Genomic DNA, 18487 nt, shown 5'->3' with positions numbered 1-18487 from the left:
TCTCCTGCGGTTTCGAACACGCCTGTTAGGTGGCTTCTGATGCTCGTCGAGGTCGGAATTTCCAAATACGCGTGGTGCGTCGGGCCGCGCGCTCTGACTTCGGCCAAGAAAAATGCGTCAGCTGATCATTGTCATTTCTGCCACTTGCGTGTGGTGAAATGGGGTCATAACTTATAAGACGGCTTTTTCATATCAATTATTTTACATACATGAAATCATATTTCAAACCATAAATAATGTTCGACAGCCAAATAAAAGAAACAATACCAATACGGGCTTACAGTTTAAGGCTCGACATTGTGTTGTCTACGATTAGACAGCTGATAACTCATTCCCGTACGTCGTATGGTCGTAACACTATAATGACCTTTGCTTATTGTCACAAGTGCGCCGCATTCGCGATTGTTGCCCGACGCCTGTTTGCAGGTGAGCCCACTACAGTTGTTATACATTTCTAAAAACCGAAAAACTTTTAGGCGAAAAAGGCACTATTCCAGGCCCATTTTTGATTTTTTTTTGCGATATTAGGTAAAAACAGAAGCTTCTTATCCTAGGAAAAATAAAATGGGAAATCTTTCAAAGGTGGCACACTACCTTTAATCGTGTGTCTGCCTCAATAACAGAGGCACGTAAGTCCTGCAAACCGTGGGGTATCCCCACTGGGTGTCAAAACTACAGGCTGCAGCGTCCATGTTTACCGGCTGTGTGGACTATAGGTGTGCGTCGTCGCCTTTCCACGAGTAGCTTCCCGTGTAGCGGAATCCGAGTCCCCGGCTCAGTTCATCGGCCTCTGCTGGTCCGCGGGAACCATACCTGCAGAAACAAAGCGTGACTGTGTATTAGGTACAGGAGTAAACCGTAGCTGGTGACCGGAGCTGGCGCCCTAGTGTCGTGTTCAAGCTTTACAAGATAGGTCACTTAAGAATTCATATTTATTTTTTTCAATATTTTAAAGTTTATTTACACAACATCACAACATTCCAATAAATTCCAGTCCAAATCGCTTTGCAAATCATTACCCCATTTTATTTGTGACTTGAAAAAAGAATTCATATTTAATGACATATGTACCCAAATAAGGCACGCTTCCATTCGATAGGTTTATTTTGGTTGATGGCATCCGTAGCGTTGCAAGGTTAAACGTGAACAATTGGAGTCACAGATCGTATTCCTTTGCGCATACCTATACGGCACTGGTTTGGGTTTCTGTTCATCTATGACGTGCAGCAGGGGTGTAAATATCCTCCAGGCGTGCTCCAGCTCGTCAGAGCGCACAAAATGCATCTGAGCGCCGCAGAACACATCCAAGAGTAGGCGCTCGTACGCGTCCGGCAGCTTCAGATCCTGCAGCGACGGTGCAGCTCGTCAGCCACGTACAGACTCATTGGTTCAGACGAAAATAGGCAAGCTTTGGTAAGGAGAACTACATTGTTTTGATTTGTTGGGCCACAAAGGCGTCTAAGTATATTCAAAGAAAACTGCACGATGAATCTGTCAATCATTATTCTTGTATGCCATTTAACGTTTTTTTTTTTTCTTTTTCCTTTCGGCTACCATTAGTGTCCACTGCAGCTCACCTTATAGCGTGCAGAGTAGGTGAGGTCCAGCTCGGTCTCCTCCATGTCGAACGTCATGCCGGGCCGCTTGGTCATCATTTTGACGTAGACGGCCTCGCCGGGCTGCAGCCGGATGACCAGCTCGTTCCGGTGCACCTGCCCGCGGAATATGTCGCCGGCCACGTCGCGGTACTGCAGGCGAACCTCGGCCTTCCGCTCGTTCAGCGCTGCCGTGGAAAGAAACGGTCACCGTAGTCGATTGGAGGGGTCATGTACCGATATTCCTTCGTTTGTCACTTCTCAGGTACTGTGGGGTTTCACGTACGGTTTTGGTATTAATATTGTAAGTCAAACATCTTGTCATAATGTCATCACAATATATTAACAACACAATCTTGCAAAAGAATAAGCATCGCTAAATATCCAAAATGGCTGATTAGATTCCTTGCTTCTCAGTGTGCTTCGTCTTTTTCGCGACCGACCTTTTCCGCAGCGGAGGATGAACGGCACCCCCTCCCAGCGTTCGTTGTCGATTCGCAGGACTGCTGCCGCGAATGTAGGCGTCACAGAGTCCTGTTACAATTCACGGACAGGAACAACGTCAGAACGAGGTGAGCGGTAATGTCTGAATCATTATTCCATTGGCAGGACCAATACATCAATACTCTGAGGGCCATCATTACGGAGTCGATTAAGTAGCGTGCCCTGGTATTTGTTCAGTGCACGCGAATGGTCATTATTATGTCATTTGGGAATCAGATATCTAACATGGGACCGCGCTAATAACGCACCTTGGGCACGGTCGTGTCGTCCAGGTACCCTTGTCTGGCGTCGCCGTCACCGTGAGGGTCACCCACGTACTGACCAAGAACGACGTCCTCCAGACCGAGCTGGCGGGTGCACTTGAGCACTTTGACCTGTACATGAAATACAGGATAGAATAGGCACGTGACATATGAAAATCGAGGTGCATCCTATGGTTTTGTGACGGATATAGGGAAGTTTCTAACACCCCAGAATAGCGGATAGACGAATAATGTATTTAAATGGAAAGCGTTGCAAAAACATTGCTTGCACATTGATTGATGGTTTCAAACAATATTATAAAATTATTGTATTGTATTGACAAAGGCAGACAACTCCACATGGGCGTGGCTATTCTGTGTCTCTAGTCACAGAGAGTTAAAAAGAAAACATACATCAGGGTAAAATGGGAATAAAATTTACCGTCAGAAATCACCACCCACGCACACACCAGGCACTCAATGCACACGTCATACGCAATCAGATCACCGACAATAACAGCCTCTCGGAACCCCATCAGAAGTGCGCCTTTACTGCTTTCTTAAAACTGTCCGGGTCGAGATCTAAAAGGGCAGCGGGCAACTGGTTTAAAAGCGCGGTCGCTTGGTGTGAAAAGGCCCGCTGCCCCGCCGCAGTGCGCGAAACCGGTGGCCGTAGGCGACGGTCATTCCGGGTGGTGCGGTCACCACTGGCCCGCGACCCCGCGTTCGTGGCGAACAGTGAGGCGAGGACGGTCGGTTCACCGCGCACAATCACACCGCGCGCGACAGTCACCGCTGCGACCCGGTACATGTCACTGGCCGATTTGAGGCGCAGGTCATCCCGCGCGCGAGATACGTGGTCGTACTTTTTGAGGCCGGTAATAACTCTTGTAGCGAAGTTAATAATTTTGAGAAGTCTGGCACAGTTATCGGCAGAACCGTTTCCGTAAACAGATATGCAGTATCTCACGCGCGAGATGACCAACCCCTCAACAATAGTTTTCAGTACGTGCTGCGGGAGGAAATGCCTCAGGTGGCGGAGACCGATCAGGAGGCCGGTACAGTGGCGAACCACGTCACTGACGTGTGCGTCCCAACTCAAATGACGGTCAAACATCACGCCAAGGTTTTTGACTGTCCGGCTCTCCCGAACAGTCCCACCACCGACCCGTACGCTGACAGGGGGGAGGTTACGGGTGTTCTGACGGGTGCCGAGGAGAAGGATTTCAGTTTTGGACGCGTTGAGTTTTAAGCCATGGGCATGGAACCAAGCAGACAAGGTGGAGAGGGTAGATTCCATGCGTTGGATGAGGTCAGGAAGATTGGCTTTGACATCGGACAACAGGATTTGGGTGTCGTCAGCGTACTGAGTCACATGGGCGTCCGGTGCGTGCAGGCTGAGGTCGTTGGAAAAGATGGTGAATAGGAGAGGACCAAGGACGGATCCCTGGAACACTCCCGTGGTGATAGGAAGGGGATTTGAGACCACTCTGGCGCCGGAAGGAGAGCAGATGGAGACTGACTGGGAATGACCATGGAGATACGAAGAAAACCAGGATGTGTCAATGTTATATTGCTGAAGTTTGCTAAGGAGCAGAGAGTGTGGAATAGCGTCAAAACATTTGCTCAGATCCAAGAGGCACAGGAGGGAAAGGTGGCTACGGTCCATGTTGGAGAAAATACTGTTAGTAACAGAGAGCAGAGCGGTCTCGGTTGAATGGTGGGGACGGAAACCGTGTTGGGATGAGGATAGGAGATGATTGTCGGACATATAGGCATACAGCTGTCGCTGCACCACACGTTCGACAATCTTGGCTATGACGGGAACTATGGATATAGGACGGTAATTGGAGGGCAAGGAAGGGTCGCCGGACTTGAAAATAGGATGCACCAGGGAGTGTTTCCATGAATCAGGGATTTCACATCTGGTAAGGCACGAGTTAATGATGTGGAGAAGGACAGGGCCGATGGCGTCAAAACATAGGATTAGGATACGGATACAAATTCCGTCAGGCCCACAAACACCGGAACGCTTCATGGAGAACATTACCTCCCGCAGGCCGGCCAGCGTGGTGCCGCGCACGCGGAAGCCGCAGGCGCCCACACGCGGCAGGCGACACGGGACAGCGGGCGGGGGCCCCAGGCTGGCCAGCTCATCAGCAATCCGAGCACCGACACCAACAAAGTACGCATTAACCTCGTCGGGAGTAGCGGCAGGAAGACTAGGGGCACTGCTACGCTTTCCGGCGATTATAGGGCGGATCACACGGTACAGTGAGCTGCTGCCATGCTCACGGAGCCTAGCTTCAATGTCCGCTCTACAATCTTGCCGGATCGCCGACCTGACCCTCCTATCAAGTTCGCGAAAGGTCGGCGATCTCCCCTCGCGGCGCAGTACACCCCTCCGCTGGGACATAAGATCGAGAGTCGCCGCGGTGACAGCCGGCGCTTCGGGGTTCCGGATGGTAGCGATTTTAGTCGGGGCATGTCTATCTAAAACGGATAGCAAACGATCAGTAAAGAAAGACCACATAAAAGAAACCGGATAGCTGCTAAAAACGCACGACCAGTCCACACTGTACAAATCGCTAAGCAATGCATCTCGCTGGATACGTTTGAGCGGCCTAAAACGCAGACGGGATGGTTTTTTAACACGTTTCGGTAAAGATAAAAGCAAGCGAACGACATAATGAGGGCTAAAAGAGCATTTTGACACGGCTAGACGACGGATGATGTGTTCAGAGTTGCAAATAGCTACATCTAAAAGTGAACCGGTGTAAAAGGTGGGCTGCATCACATGCTGATATAAATCAAAAGACTGCAACATTTCACGGAGTCGGTCCCGGCCAGGGTTTGTACCTGTGTCTAACAGGTTGCAGTTTAGGTCACCCATGATAAGAATCGGCCCGGAGTGTTGGAGCACTACACGCTGGTACTGCAGCTCCAGCTCGCCGATGTCCGCCTGGAGTGCCGCGGCGGTGAAAATTAGAGGTGATGTGACCTTTTCGTCGCGGATATCGGAGGCGGCCGTTGAGCACGGCTTCTCCATCGCAACGAGACAGAGGATCTGCAGCAGGTGGTTCTGCATCACATCCCTGAAACGGAGCCGTCGACACTGGCCGTAAGACGTGCGTGGACAGCGAGGAAATGCTATGTATTCAACGAAATTTGGGTGCCAGCAACACACGCAAAATCGTTTTTTTTTTTTACATATCTGGTTTGGTTTCGGTGAAAGACAGAATTACGTTTTTAGAATCATATTATTGTGAAAACTGTTTTTCAGAATCATAACATTTAACAACTTCAGCCATTTAGCCGATGTCTAATGTTTTTTTTTTATTTCCTGTTAATGGATCTCACCAAGGATACTGATATGGTGTTGTGCTGTTCTTATTACCTGATGATTCCGAACTGGTCGAAATAGCCGCCACGTCCCTTGGTTCCGAAAGGCTCCTTGAACGTGATAGTGACGCAGGCCAGGTGGTTCCGGGTCCACGTGGGCTCGAATAGCACGTTACCAAATCTGCACGACAAACATCGAGCTGACGGTCAGCTCTCTGCAAATTAATGCCGGCCTAACAGCTTTTTGAAACACATGCATGATTGCTTTGACTTTTTAATAGCGTTTTAAAGCATTTAACGCACGGTAAAGCATGTAATGCTGGAAATTCAGCCAGTATTATCACTAGTCTTCGAGTCTCACCTCAGGGTCATCAGGTTCTGCACCATCTCCTTGCCCAGGTAATGGTCGATCCGGTAGATCTGTGACTCGGTAAACAGAGACGAGAGGTGGGCAGACAGTTGGGCCGAGCTGGCCGCGTCGCGTCCGAATGGCTTCTCCACAATGATACGGCTCCAGCCGGGGCTGCCGAGGAAATAGCGCTGTTATCAGTGCAGGAATTGCATTTCGACGGTTTATTATAGGAAGGTGTCTACCTACACTTGATATTGAAAAAAGAGTCGCGCGTTTGGGAACACTGTCAATTGCCTATTGTCACTGCTAATGATCAGCCTATGTGTAAGTCGGTATGCTGCATTGTCATCCCAAAACCATGCCATTCTTTCGGGGGGCCGTCTCGACAATAAGGCACAAAGATGAACAAAAAATATGGCAGAGAGTGACCTTTTACCTAAACTGGCACCTAGCACCATCGTTTGTGTTAAAAATATCGGAGCTGTTGTAAACAAAAAACTTTACTCCCACTCCTTGGTGGAATTTATGCTGGATCGCTTACTTTGTGGCCATACAGTGGCGCGCTATGCCGCAGGTGACGTCACCAAACACGGACGGCGGGAGCGCCAGGTAGAACAGACGATTTCCGGTGGCTTCTGTTTCCAGCGCCGAGATGGCCTCACTGAGCGCATCGAACGCCGCAGGGTCGTCGTACGCGCCCGATACGTACTGATTGACAGACCAGAACTGCTCGTACCGCTCCCGGTCTTCAGAGCGCACCTGGCACAGGGGAAGATAGTTTGAGACGTTGCTCATTTCGACACGTAACTAGTTATAAAAAAAAACTAGTAACGCTCACTAGTATAGCTAGTGAGCTAGTTATAGCTAGATAAATGTTTCTTATGCAGACAGTTGATATTAAGAGCATATGTAATCGGACAAATGCGCATAATAAGGGAGTAATGTGTAGAGCATCGTCCCCTAATCCGTTTGTAACGCGCATTTACGTTGTTCCTGTGTCTGAGCAGCCATGCAATAACCAAACTATGTTTAATGTTGCGTACCCACTTATGAATCTGTCTGTACACCTGCATAACTTCTTGCAGAACTTCTAAGCCTGGCTCACCTTCATGAATTTGTCGCATTTCTCTCGGATGTCGCTGACCTCGAGTTTTGACCGCGCATAGCCAACAATGCTTGTGTTTTCTGGTAGCAGCTTATCTCGGAAAAGCCACCAGATGGCAGGATAGATTTTCTTCTTGGCTAAATCACCCTGGAAAGAAGTTTTCTTTTCACATTTTGTACCCAGCTCAAGCAGCACTTAACATACATAAAAAGTAAGTTTGCATAGCTATAACAATATCTCTTAACCCGCGCATGACTGGGGGGTGGGGGGCTCTACAAAGCCCCCCTCCCGTTTTTCAGCAATATATTCTAAGCCGTTTCACGAATCAACACGAAGCTTGCAGTGCCCTCAGCAACATCAATTTGACACCTTGTGTTAAAATGCTACCATATTTTTGCCGGAAATGACGTCAGAGTGACGTCGTGTAGGCCGATTTTGATGCAAAATATTGAATTACGGCAAACGCTCTCAAGAGCTTAGTTTTTAACCCTCGCCCGCACATGGGGGGGTTGCCACCCCCCTCAGGTATTCTTTCTGCTCTGCACTCAACATTTTTAGAGCTAGAAGGCTGATTTTTCGTATAGCTGCTTCTCTATCCATTCTTAATGTCCACTGAACATTTCAAGTTTCTGTGATTTTTGGTTTCGGAGATATGACCTGGTTTTTCAGGTCATGTCATGACCCAAATGGCCAATTATCAGCAGCTTGCGTTGGCTATGGGCCTTGTGAGCTTTTGACACCTTGATTTCGGCCTTTTTTGCCAGTCTTACCTCCCACCTATCATGGAACATGTTGTTCGACGATGTACAGATGTCAAGGTCAGGGTCAAGGTCAACCTAGGTCATCTAAGATAATTGCGTTTTAGGCAAGCTGAATTTACTTTTTGTGAAGTTTTTTTGGCTGCATTTTTGGTAAAAGCTTCTCAGATCGTGACTTCATGTAATATGGACGCATAAACAATCGGTGCACAAATCAGTATACACACAGACACACACAGACATACAAACACATTACATTGACCTTGACCTAACTTGACCTGAAATGACCTCAGCAGCAAAAACCTGGTCGGGTAGTGTGACAAAGAGGTTCTAGCTGGCTTGGCACCAGAAAACGGCATCGTCATCTGTAGGTATATGATAGCAGCGCACTTGATATCCAACGGTGACTCAAAACAGCAACATTTTTTAGTTTGACCTGACCTGGAAGGTCAACGACTGATTTGAGAAGGTAAAACTGGGTATCATTGGATTTGTCTTTTCCCAAAGAATCTTTTTGGTCTTTACCGCTAAGTTCTATCTCCAACAGGAACGAAATTGCGCGGAGGTGACAACCACCCCCCCCCCCCCCATGTGCGTTTCTAGGATGGGAAAATGGCATGTACGGGCGAGGGTTAAGCCAGATCCAATTTCTTTGCATCAGTGGACTACAAATACACGTAGCTATGGAACTGTTATCTCGAATTTTCGAAATTTTGAAAATTTTGAAAAATGTCTATTATTACAAAAAATATATTTTCTGATTTTTTTTCAAAAAGCTTTTGCTTTTTCGCAAAAAAACGGAATATTTGTGATGGAACACACACTGATGAACTACTCTAGCAAGTTGTAGCGCAATATCTTCAAAAATAGCCAAGTTATTCGCATTATTGTCAAAATTTTACAATTATTTTCCAAAGTATTTTTCAGTACGTTTTTGACATCGTACAGCAATAAAAATGACACCATCGTGTTCCTTAGCTCAAACTGCATCTGATAGGCACCTTTTTGTTGAAAAATTTATTTCTAAAATTTGACCTTTTCTGACCTGAAATTGACCTGACCTCCGGTAAATGCAGCTGAAAATTACCTCAAATGACACAGACGACATTATTTTCGAAATCAACGTGTAAAATGGACCATAAAACATGCGTCACGTGACCGATACATGATATACAATTTTCGTGACCTAGGATGACCTGGCCTTAGCCTGAAAAATTCGAATTAAAAGTTTGTTACCCCCAGGGTATCTAAGGCGTATATCAAGGAGTGCGTAAATCAAAAATGAGCCTGATCGGACTTGTCAGCCGGCGGCCAGAGCCTAAATTGTAAACAAGCAAAAACACCTATACTTTTTACTTTGACCTGACCTGTGACGTCATCGGTGACCTCGAGGTCAATGAAAATAGGTTTCGCTCGACAGTTTTTCCAAGGCTATCAGACGCCGTTTGAATTTTGACGATCGGCCCAGTAGTGTCGGAGATAGGAGGGGGGGGGGGGCTCTGGAGAGCCACCTCAGTCACTCGCGTTATGGAAAATACCCCAGTCATTCGCGGGTTAATGTTAACCTCACTCCACCACACAAACCGGTGGCAGCTCTTCGCAATTCTTACCGACGCTCCCATGATGACAAACACGTGTGGAGCGCTGACTCCTAGCCCTCGCTCGGCCTCCAAACTGTGTCGAAGCAGGTCCAGTGTCGACTCTGCGGCTGTGGACGGAACGTGATACGGATATATACGGCCCGTACATATACGGCCGTGTACAGCGCTCAAAGACACGCTCAGTTGATATCCACAACATTGTTTGCGCTTGATGGGTGCGAGTGTAACGTGGCTCATGCATTGAGTTTCGTGCTTACCTATAGCAACGGGAAATGTGGCGAATTAGGCCATGTTCAAAATTAGTACATTGTATTTACCCTGTCAATAGTGAAGGCAAGGGACATAGAACATGCACGTTGCAACCAGGTGCAAATTCTACAGAATATGCTCCACTGGTATTTTACTCAGCGTTTTTGCCAAACTAAACTGCAGTTTGAAATAGCATTGCACTATGCGAGCACTGTTTTGCTTTGTGATCAGTGCTTCGAGTTTCAAAACATGATGGAAACAACTTATCATCTTTCATCTCCATGCATGCTCCAATTTGCGCTGTGCATTCGACTGTCTTCAGTGATGTGTTCAGTGCGACCTGGCCATGCCGAGTCCAGTGCAACATTTAGGAACCAGACTCGAACTAGGCACTGACTGTCAGGGCGGTTTGGGAGGTCCGTCCCTGTGTCCTCTACCTCCCGCATCAGCATCCTCCGAAATACCTCCTCGGCTGCAGGAAATGCGGTCAGGAGGTGAGCGAAAATTAGTTGCCATCTAGTTTTTGCCAGCGGAAGCAACAATTAGTTCATTTGTAGTGTTGTTAGTACAGGTCTTGTTACGGAACTTCGTTTTACAGCAAAACTTCGTAAAATTTGTAAAAAAAACTTTGTTAACTTTGTTTTACAGCACTGCTTATTGGCAGCCATACCTGGTGGCTGGTACAATAGTATACTGGAGTGAAATTTGAAAAAGAAAATAGCAAGCTATATCTAGTAGTCCCAATGAGGGCAAATCATTCAACTATAATTCAAGGCAATGCACCTGTAGGTATAGGCAATTAATGGAGGCACGAGGGGTATTTTAACTACAATGATGAAGCTGATAAAGTATTGTGGTCGTTTCACGCGTCAGCTTTGGCTGGTATAGTTGCTATATTATGCATACCTGGTGCGGCGCAGGTGTCGCCGTCCGAGGCCAGTTCGAGGCACCACTGATTAGTTTTGACACACTTTGACTTTGACGAGTCAGTGGTGCATTTCGCAGCACCACCGTCCCCATAAGGAGTTGCCATGGTAGCGGTCACGCTGCACCACACCAGTAACCAGCACTACGGCCGTACACCGGACACCAGAGCACCACAGTGCCGTCACCCGACACGCGATCACCGCCGGCGTCTGCACACCGCTCTCTGTCTGCAGCGCCGGCAGACAGAGGTACACCGCGCCGCTCCCCACACCCTCTCTGTCCAGCGCCGGCAGACAGAGGTACACCGCGCCGCTCCCCACACCGCTCTCTGTCTGCAGCGCCGGCAGACAGAGGTACACCGCGCCGCTCCCCACACCGCTCTCTGTCCAGCGCCGGCAGACAGAGGTACACCGCGCCGCTCCCCACACCGCTCTCTGTCTGCAGCGCCGGCAGACAGGTACAGTCTGTCTTAAAAGTACCGCGCAAAGTGACGGTGGATCCATCGAGCCTGACTGAGGAAGGGCCTGCTAAATTTGGGTCACCGAAGCAGTTGACATCCTCGTCCATTCCCTAGGTCAGTTGGTCGGTGACTTTCAAATTAAAGCAGGCCCTTTCTCCGTCAGGCTTGATGGATCCACCGTCACTTTGCGCGGTACTTTTAAGACAGACTGTACACCGCGCCGCTCCCCACACCCTCTCTGTCCAGTGCCGGCAGACAGAGGTACACCGCGCCGCTCCCCACACCGCTCTCTGTCTGCAGCGCCGGCAGACAGAGGTACACCGCGCCGCTCCCCACACCCTCTCTGTCCAGCGCCGGCAGACAGAGGTACACCGCGCCGCTCCCCACACCGCTCTCTGTCTGCAGCGCCGGCAGACAGAGGTACACCGCGCCGCTCCCCACACCGCTCTCTGTCCAGCGCCGGCAGACAGAGGTACACCGCGCCGCTCCACACACCGCTCTCTGTCTGCAGCGCCGGCAGACAGAGGTACACCGCGCCGCTCCCCACACCGCTCTCTGTCCAGTGCCGGCAGACAGAGGTACACCGCGCCGCTCCCCACACCCTCTCTGTCCAGTGCCGGTGCCCTCTGACGGAGAGGGTTGGGCGCAGACAGAAATACCTTCTCTCGGCGCTCAGAAGGTGCGCGGCGGAAATAGATCGTCAGCTGGCGCCCCCCTCCTCCGGGGGGGGGGTGGGCGCTGCCTCTATTGCACGGTCACTACCAGCGGCGAGCGGAGATCCGAATGGCGTGGTCTGATGCATGTTAACCCGCGCTCCAGTGGCGGTCTCAGCCAACTTCGCCCTAGTGGGGGGGGGGGGGGCATATGTTACCACCCACCTCTAACTCAAAAACTAAGAGGGCTAGAAAGACGCGGTAAAAAGCAGTCGATAGCTCTCAATGCGTACGTTTGAAAGTATTTCAGTCATTTTTCATCTTAGAGCAATAATGGGGTCACCAGAGGTCATCAAAGGTCAAAATTTGCCAATTGTCATTATATTTTTCAGAAAACATGCCGTTATCTCAGAAACTATGGTAGCTAAAAAAACGCATGGAATAGCAATCAATAGCTTTTGAAATCTTCTTTTGATAAGGTCATTATCAAAATTGACCTCTGGTCAACGGTTTAGCCTCCAGAGGGCAAAAACTCCAAAAACAGCTGTTTTTTACGAAAAGTGTTTTTCGACAATAACTTTCAACTAATAAATGCCACGACTTTTATATTGCCAGAATCGTGTTCCTCTCGCCGAGACGCGTCGAATGACCTATAATTTGACCTTAAAAGGTCAACTTAAAAATTTGACCTCAGGTCAAGGTCACGACCTGACCGGAAAAGGTCATGTTGCATATTAGTCGATGCGTCTCAACAAGAAAAACACAATGAGACCATCCCCAGCGTTCTATCTCTTTCCAATCGCGAGTTATTGGCAAAAATATGTTTGTAGCCTCAAATGACCTCGGATGACCTTTCTAGAGGCTATCAGCAAAAATGACACCTTGGTCATCACGGGTGGTCCAAATAATTGTGATTCTGAAATATTTGGACTGTTCCTATGCGTACACACGGATCTAGAGGCATTTTCATTTTTCTTCATGACTTGTAATGGAAAGGTCACGCCACTGACCTGACCTTAGGTCACGGATATAAAAAGTCCGAGATATACAAATTGTAGGCGCCCATAACAGCATGCAATCCACCAAGTTTTAAACCTTTCTGACAAACACTGCAGGCTGGACATGATTGCAAACTTTTTTAGGCTTGGTCAGTTAACTTGACCTGGTGACCTGACCTGACATGACCTGGGGTCAAAAATTTCAAAAATTGTCCAAAATTGATGTACCAAAAGTCACCTCAAGCGGCGCGGCGCTACGCGCCGCGGTTTTTATTCACACGCAAAAAACGCGACAGGGTGGTGACATATGCCCCCCCCCCACTGCACTGGGGCGAAGGTTAACCCTCGCCCCGTTGGGGGGGGCATTTTGCCCCCCCCCTGTGGTTTTTCCTGAATAGCAAGAAAACGTCGGCGCGCAGCGCCGCCAAATTTTCAGTACCTTCCCTGGCATCAATTTGACACCTTCACACAAAATTTCACACAAAAGTCTTAGGTCACCTTAGGTCAGGAGTTATTAAGGTCAAACTGAGGTCATGTTCGAGCAAAAATGAGCAAAAAACATGCAATCTTTAAACGCTCACTAAATCTACAGTTATCAAACAATTTCAAAGTTCTTTATATGGTCTAGTAGACAAAAAGCGGCGCTACAAATCTGCTATCTTGGATTTTCAAAATTATGGGTTTTTGACCCCCAAAAATTCAAATAATTGATTTTTTTAGAAAAACTTTAAAAAATCCAAAATTTTCCGAATTTCGAAAAAACGGAATATATATGATAGTCCGTGCGCTCTTCTATATACATACCAAATTTCAGATCGGTATCTCGTTTTTTGGCCAAGTTATAGCGAAAAAACTGTTCAAAAATGATGACGTCAAATTTTTGAACTCAATTTTTAGCGCTTCTAGACCACGTACGGCAAAACAAAGACCACCATTGAACTCCCCGTGACGAGCTGCATCGATTCGATGCCCATTTTATGCAAAAATATCAACTTTGAAATTTGACCTAATTTGACCTGACCTTGACCTGACCTTGACCAAAACGTGACCTAAGCTGGCCCAAAAGGCTGCCTGACCCACATAATCGCATTTGTCATGTAAAATGGACCATAAAACATGTATCACACGACACTTTCATATTGTGACACCTCAGTGACCTGACCCCTGTGAGCTGACCTGGTATCAGTGACCTCAAATAGCAAAATATGTGTTTGAAGACCATTTCCCCATCGATGATTTTCAATGAAATGCATTTTACTAGATTTTACAACGCATTTCTTGAAATGCCTGTAAACGGTGAAAATTGGACCTTTGACCTGACCTGTGACGTCATCGGTTTGACCTAGGTCAATAAAATTGGGTCACAAGGTAGTTCCCTGATAGGGCTATGCAACACCGTTTGCCGCTTGTCGCTAGGTTGCGTGGTTCTCGAGATCTTAGGGGGGGGGGCCAAAATGCCCCCCCCCCCCAACGGGGCGCGTTGCTCGGCAGAGCCCAACGGGGCGCGGGTTTAAAAAATGTCAGTAATCGAAACTGGTTAGGTTTGGTTTCATTTACGACTGCAAGGTGTTTGGAAGTAGGTAAACTAGTAATGTCAATTATGGAAAATCGGAATACCGATACCAAACCAAATACCAACCAAAGCCACGGGGAAATACCGAAACCAAACAACTTGCGAAAATGAGGGAAATACCAACTTTTTTACCGATTTCTTAGCCTTTTATACATTACTGTGGGTTCATGAAACCAACAAAATACAAAACATATTACGATTTAAATACCAAATACCAAGTTGGTATCGGTTTGGTATCGGTATACCAAAAAGTTGGTATTCGATTGACATCTCTAAAGTAAACGCGTTATTCGGATTAGCCATAATACCCAGTAGGCGTCAATGTAGGCGTCGATGTCCCAATAGTGCCTGACCAGCACACACGGTGCTACCCCTGATGGCCTATTACACCTGAACGTAAAAAACAGCTCGGTCGCTCCGACCCCGGGGAAATTATTATAAAGTAAACGACACATAACAATAACACGATGTTTTTGCAGACAGAAAACTGCTAGTTACGAGTACACTACGGCTCCCTTGCATTGAGTCAGACAAAACATGTGAAAATTTATCATTAACATGGCCTAGCCTTGACGTTTGCCGTTATGCGTAAAGTACGAGATGTTGCGGTTACCACCAAAGCAAATGACCTCAGTGTCATTTGCCAGCGTCACTAGTGATGCATGAAGTTAAAAGAATGCAAATGAATATCGACTTATCAGTGGTTACGAGCGAGCGAGCGCAGCGAGCGAAGTGAGTCTTTTCAATACCAGTAAAACGCCTTTTGGGCGAAGGACGAGCGAGCGAGATAGTAAGCCCTGCACGTGCAGAAGGGCGAGAGGGTACTTTCAACAGGCTTGTGCAAAACACCCTTCTAACCGGTCGCTAGCGGTGTGCCAAATTTGAACGCAATCGGCCCAGCCGTTCCTGAGATCTGGAAGCGGCATTCTGCACGTGCGCACGTGCAAACGGGGTCCAAAATGACTTTTGCACGGCACCCTACTAACTGGTCCCCAGCCGTGTACCAAATTTGAGCGCAATCGGCCCAGCCGTTTTCGAGATCTGGAAACGCCCCCTGCACGTGCGCACGTGCAGTAGCACCCAAGCCGCAACACGTGGGAATGCATTGCCTGGTGGGTGCCTACCTGTATGCCAAGTTTCAGCGAAATCGCCCCAGTAATTACCGAGTTATTAAAATGGGAACAAATTTGACACCTCTTATTGTTGTATTTTGCACGTGCACTGGGGGTGACCCACATGCATCGAGAGTATCCTATTTTTGGTAGAAGGGATGCAGCTACCCTACAAAAATTACCGCAAGACATCGCCCAAGCGGCTGCTGAGATATGAGCCTCTCAAAATCACTACTTTTGCAAAACAGCTTGAACACCCTCGACTTTTCACGTGGCACGTGCCACGACGGTCACTGAGATGTATCAAAAGTAGTCAATTACGGGGTAGAAGGGATGGGGCTACCCAGCAAAAAAGACCGCAGGCCAATCGGTCCAGCGGTTGCTGAGATATAAGCCTCTCAAAAGCGTTACAGGCCGGGCCGGGCCGGGCGGGGCCGGGCCACTCATACTGAGATTTTTCCGTTATATTGAAAAGACTCACTTCGCTCGCTGCGCTCGCTCGCTCGTAATAACTGAGATTTTTCCGTTATATTGAAAAGACTCACTTCGCTCGCTGCGCTCGCTCGCTCGTAATAACGGAAAAATCTCAGTATGAGCGGCCCGGCCCGGCCCGGCCCGGCCCGGCCCGGCCCGGCCCGGCCTGTAACGCTTTTGAGAGGCTTATATCTCAGCAACCGTTGGACCGATTGGCCTGCGGTCTTTTTTGTTGGGTAGCCCCATCCCTTCTACCCCGTAATTGACTACTTGTGATACATCTTAGTGACTGTCGTGGCACGTGGCACGTGCTGTTTTGCAAAAGTAGTGATTTTGAGAGGCTCATATCTCAGCAGCCGCTTGGGCGATTGACTTGCGGTAATTTTTATAGGGTAGCAGCCTCCCTTCTACCCAAAATAGGATACTTTCGATGCATGTGGGTCACCCCCAGTGCACGTGCAAAATACAGCAATAAGAGGTGCCAAATTTGTTCCCATTTCAGTTACTCGGTAATTACTGGGGCGATTTCGCTGAAACTTGGCATACATGTAGGCACCCACCAGGCAATGCATTCCCATGTGTTGCGGTTAGGGTGCTACTGCACGTGCGCACGTGCAGGGGGCGTTTCTAGATCTCGAGAACGGCTGGGTCGATTGCGCTCAAATTTGGTACACGGTTGGGGACCAGTTAGTAGGGTGCCGTGCAAAAGTCAGCTTAGACCCCGTTTGCACGTGCGCACGTGCAGAATGCCGCTTCCAGATCTCAGGAACGGCTGGGCCGATTGCGTTCAAATTTGGCACACCGCTAGCGACCAGTTAGAAGGGTGCTTTGCGCAAGCCCGTTGGAAGCACCCTCTCGCCCTTCCGCACGTGCAGGGCTCACTATCTCGCTCGCTCGTTCTTCGCCCAAAAGGCGTTTTACTGGTAACCAGTAAAACGTATTGAAAAGTATTGAAAAGACTTCGCTTCGCTCGCTGCGCTCGCTCGCTCGTAAAAAGACTCACTTCGCTCGCTGCGCTCGCTCGCTCGTAATAACCAAGGTAATAACTATCTTATCAACTATGGTAATCATTGCACTGGAACTTCGCAGTTCGAAATTTCAATTAGCGTGGTCGAGCTTTTTTCGCGGAGGACCCTCCGGGAACGTTTTCATTTTCATAACTGGGTGAGTAACTAATCGTTTTTTTTTTTCATGGCATAAGTTTTCACTAATGCCTTGAGACACTGTCATTCAAAATAAACGCTGTTGAACTTGAACGCTCAGTTGATCTATGTCTCTAGTGCATAAGTCCATCTAGGTTATGATCAATGATTGAGAATTTGGATTTAAATGAACGCTCCTAGATAAATTTCGTTTGAACATACTCAATGTACGCAGCACGACCGATCGTTCCAATCAAGGCAGCGCTCGTTGTGGATGTAAATCGCATGCAGTGACACGCATAGCACCACCTATGGTAGATTTATTTATTTATTTATTTATTTATTTATTTCACATTACAAACATGTCCGCGGAAACACGGCTATTCTATGTCCAAGTCGTTGTACAGTCTTTCTTAAAGTACCGCGCAAAGTGACGGTGAATCCATCAAGCCTGACGGAGAAAGGGCCTGCTTTAATTTGAAAGTCACCGACCAATTGACCTAGGGAATGGACGAGGATGTCAATTGCTTCGGTGACCCAAATGTAGCAGGCCCTTCCTCAGCCAGGCTCGACGGATCCACCGTCACTTTGCGCGGTACTTTTAAGACAGACTGTACATATACAAATCGAATGGGATATGACAACAGTCACCGCAATCATTCACACATTCACCCTCATCACGTATGCTGACTAGGATAGTAATAGTAGATGGTTTTGGAGCAATGAAACCCTGACTTATTACTACCTATCGAATGAAGCTAAGAATGAGGAGGTACCTATACTGCATTTACGGAGCACGCCACACTTGATAATGCTGTGGAATGGAGGATATGCTGTATGACAATGCTTACTAACCTCGTTCATTGCCTGAAGTCATTGCTGATGATGGGCAGTAGATAACGGATAACCTTTTGCAATAGTCTCATCAACTTGGCATGCCGGAACACATCTGAAATAAATAGTCAACGTGCATACGAGATATGCACGTCAAAATCATTTTTCCTTTTTTGTGGGATTTCAACGATTGCTCAAGAGTTACATATTTATTATTTGTTTAGCTCGTTGTAATAAGTAATAGTTGATCTACCACCTACAAACTTTAACCCTCGCCGGCCGAGGGGGGGGGCGGGTGCCGCCCCCCCCCCATAGGGATTTTTTTCGCAATAGCTCCGAACACACTGGCGATAGAGAGCTGAAACTTGGCATACCTGACCTTTGATTCAAGCCGGATCTTTTGACACCATCCGCATTTTTGGGTCAGGTCAGATCACTGACCTATGACGTCATAAGTGAACCTCTGCACGGTCTTCCGATGTCGCAACTTCGAACGCCCTCACTGCCAGAGGAGATGTCACAAGGAAATGAAACTTGCAGGATCTAGTAACCATCATGAGTCTCAC

At 48.0% G+C, this 18487-nt stretch overlaps 1 protein-coding gene across 1 annotated transcript; it reads right to left on the bottom strand.

The window, feature by feature from the left end:
- Positions 1-494: 494 nt before the first annotated feature.
- LOC122390576 (glucose-6-phosphate 1-dehydrogenase-like) lies at positions 495-18019 on the bottom strand. The gene is made up of 13 exons (XM_043383666.1): positions 17943-18019; positions 10146-10220; positions 9509-9606; positions 7141-7287; positions 6577-6794; positions 6045-6206; positions 5739-5864; positions 5343-5436; positions 2348-2473; positions 2039-2129; positions 1578-1783; positions 1184-1344; positions 495-813 (listed from the first exon to the last, which is right to left on the bottom strand). Exons 1-13 carry the CDS (start codon positions 17962-17964, stop codon positions 711-713), a joined length of 1629 nt encoding a protein of 542 aa, XP_043239601.1. The 5' UTR covers positions 17965-18019; the 3' UTR covers positions 495-710.
- Between the last annotated feature and the right edge of the window lie 468 nt (positions 18020-18487).

The sequence above is a fragment of the Amphibalanus amphitrite genome, unplaced genomic scaffold (genome assembly GCF_019059575.1).
Source record: "Amphibalanus amphitrite isolate SeventyFive unplaced genomic scaffold, NRLGWU_Aamphi_draft 000401F_arrow, whole genome shotgun sequence".
NCBI classification, from domain to species: Eukaryota; Metazoa; Arthropoda; class Thecostraca; order Balanomorpha; family Balanidae; genus Amphibalanus; species Amphibalanus amphitrite.
The sequence above is the reverse complement of the archived record's forward strand: the minus strand, read 5'-3'. Positions and strand labels throughout refer to the sequence as shown.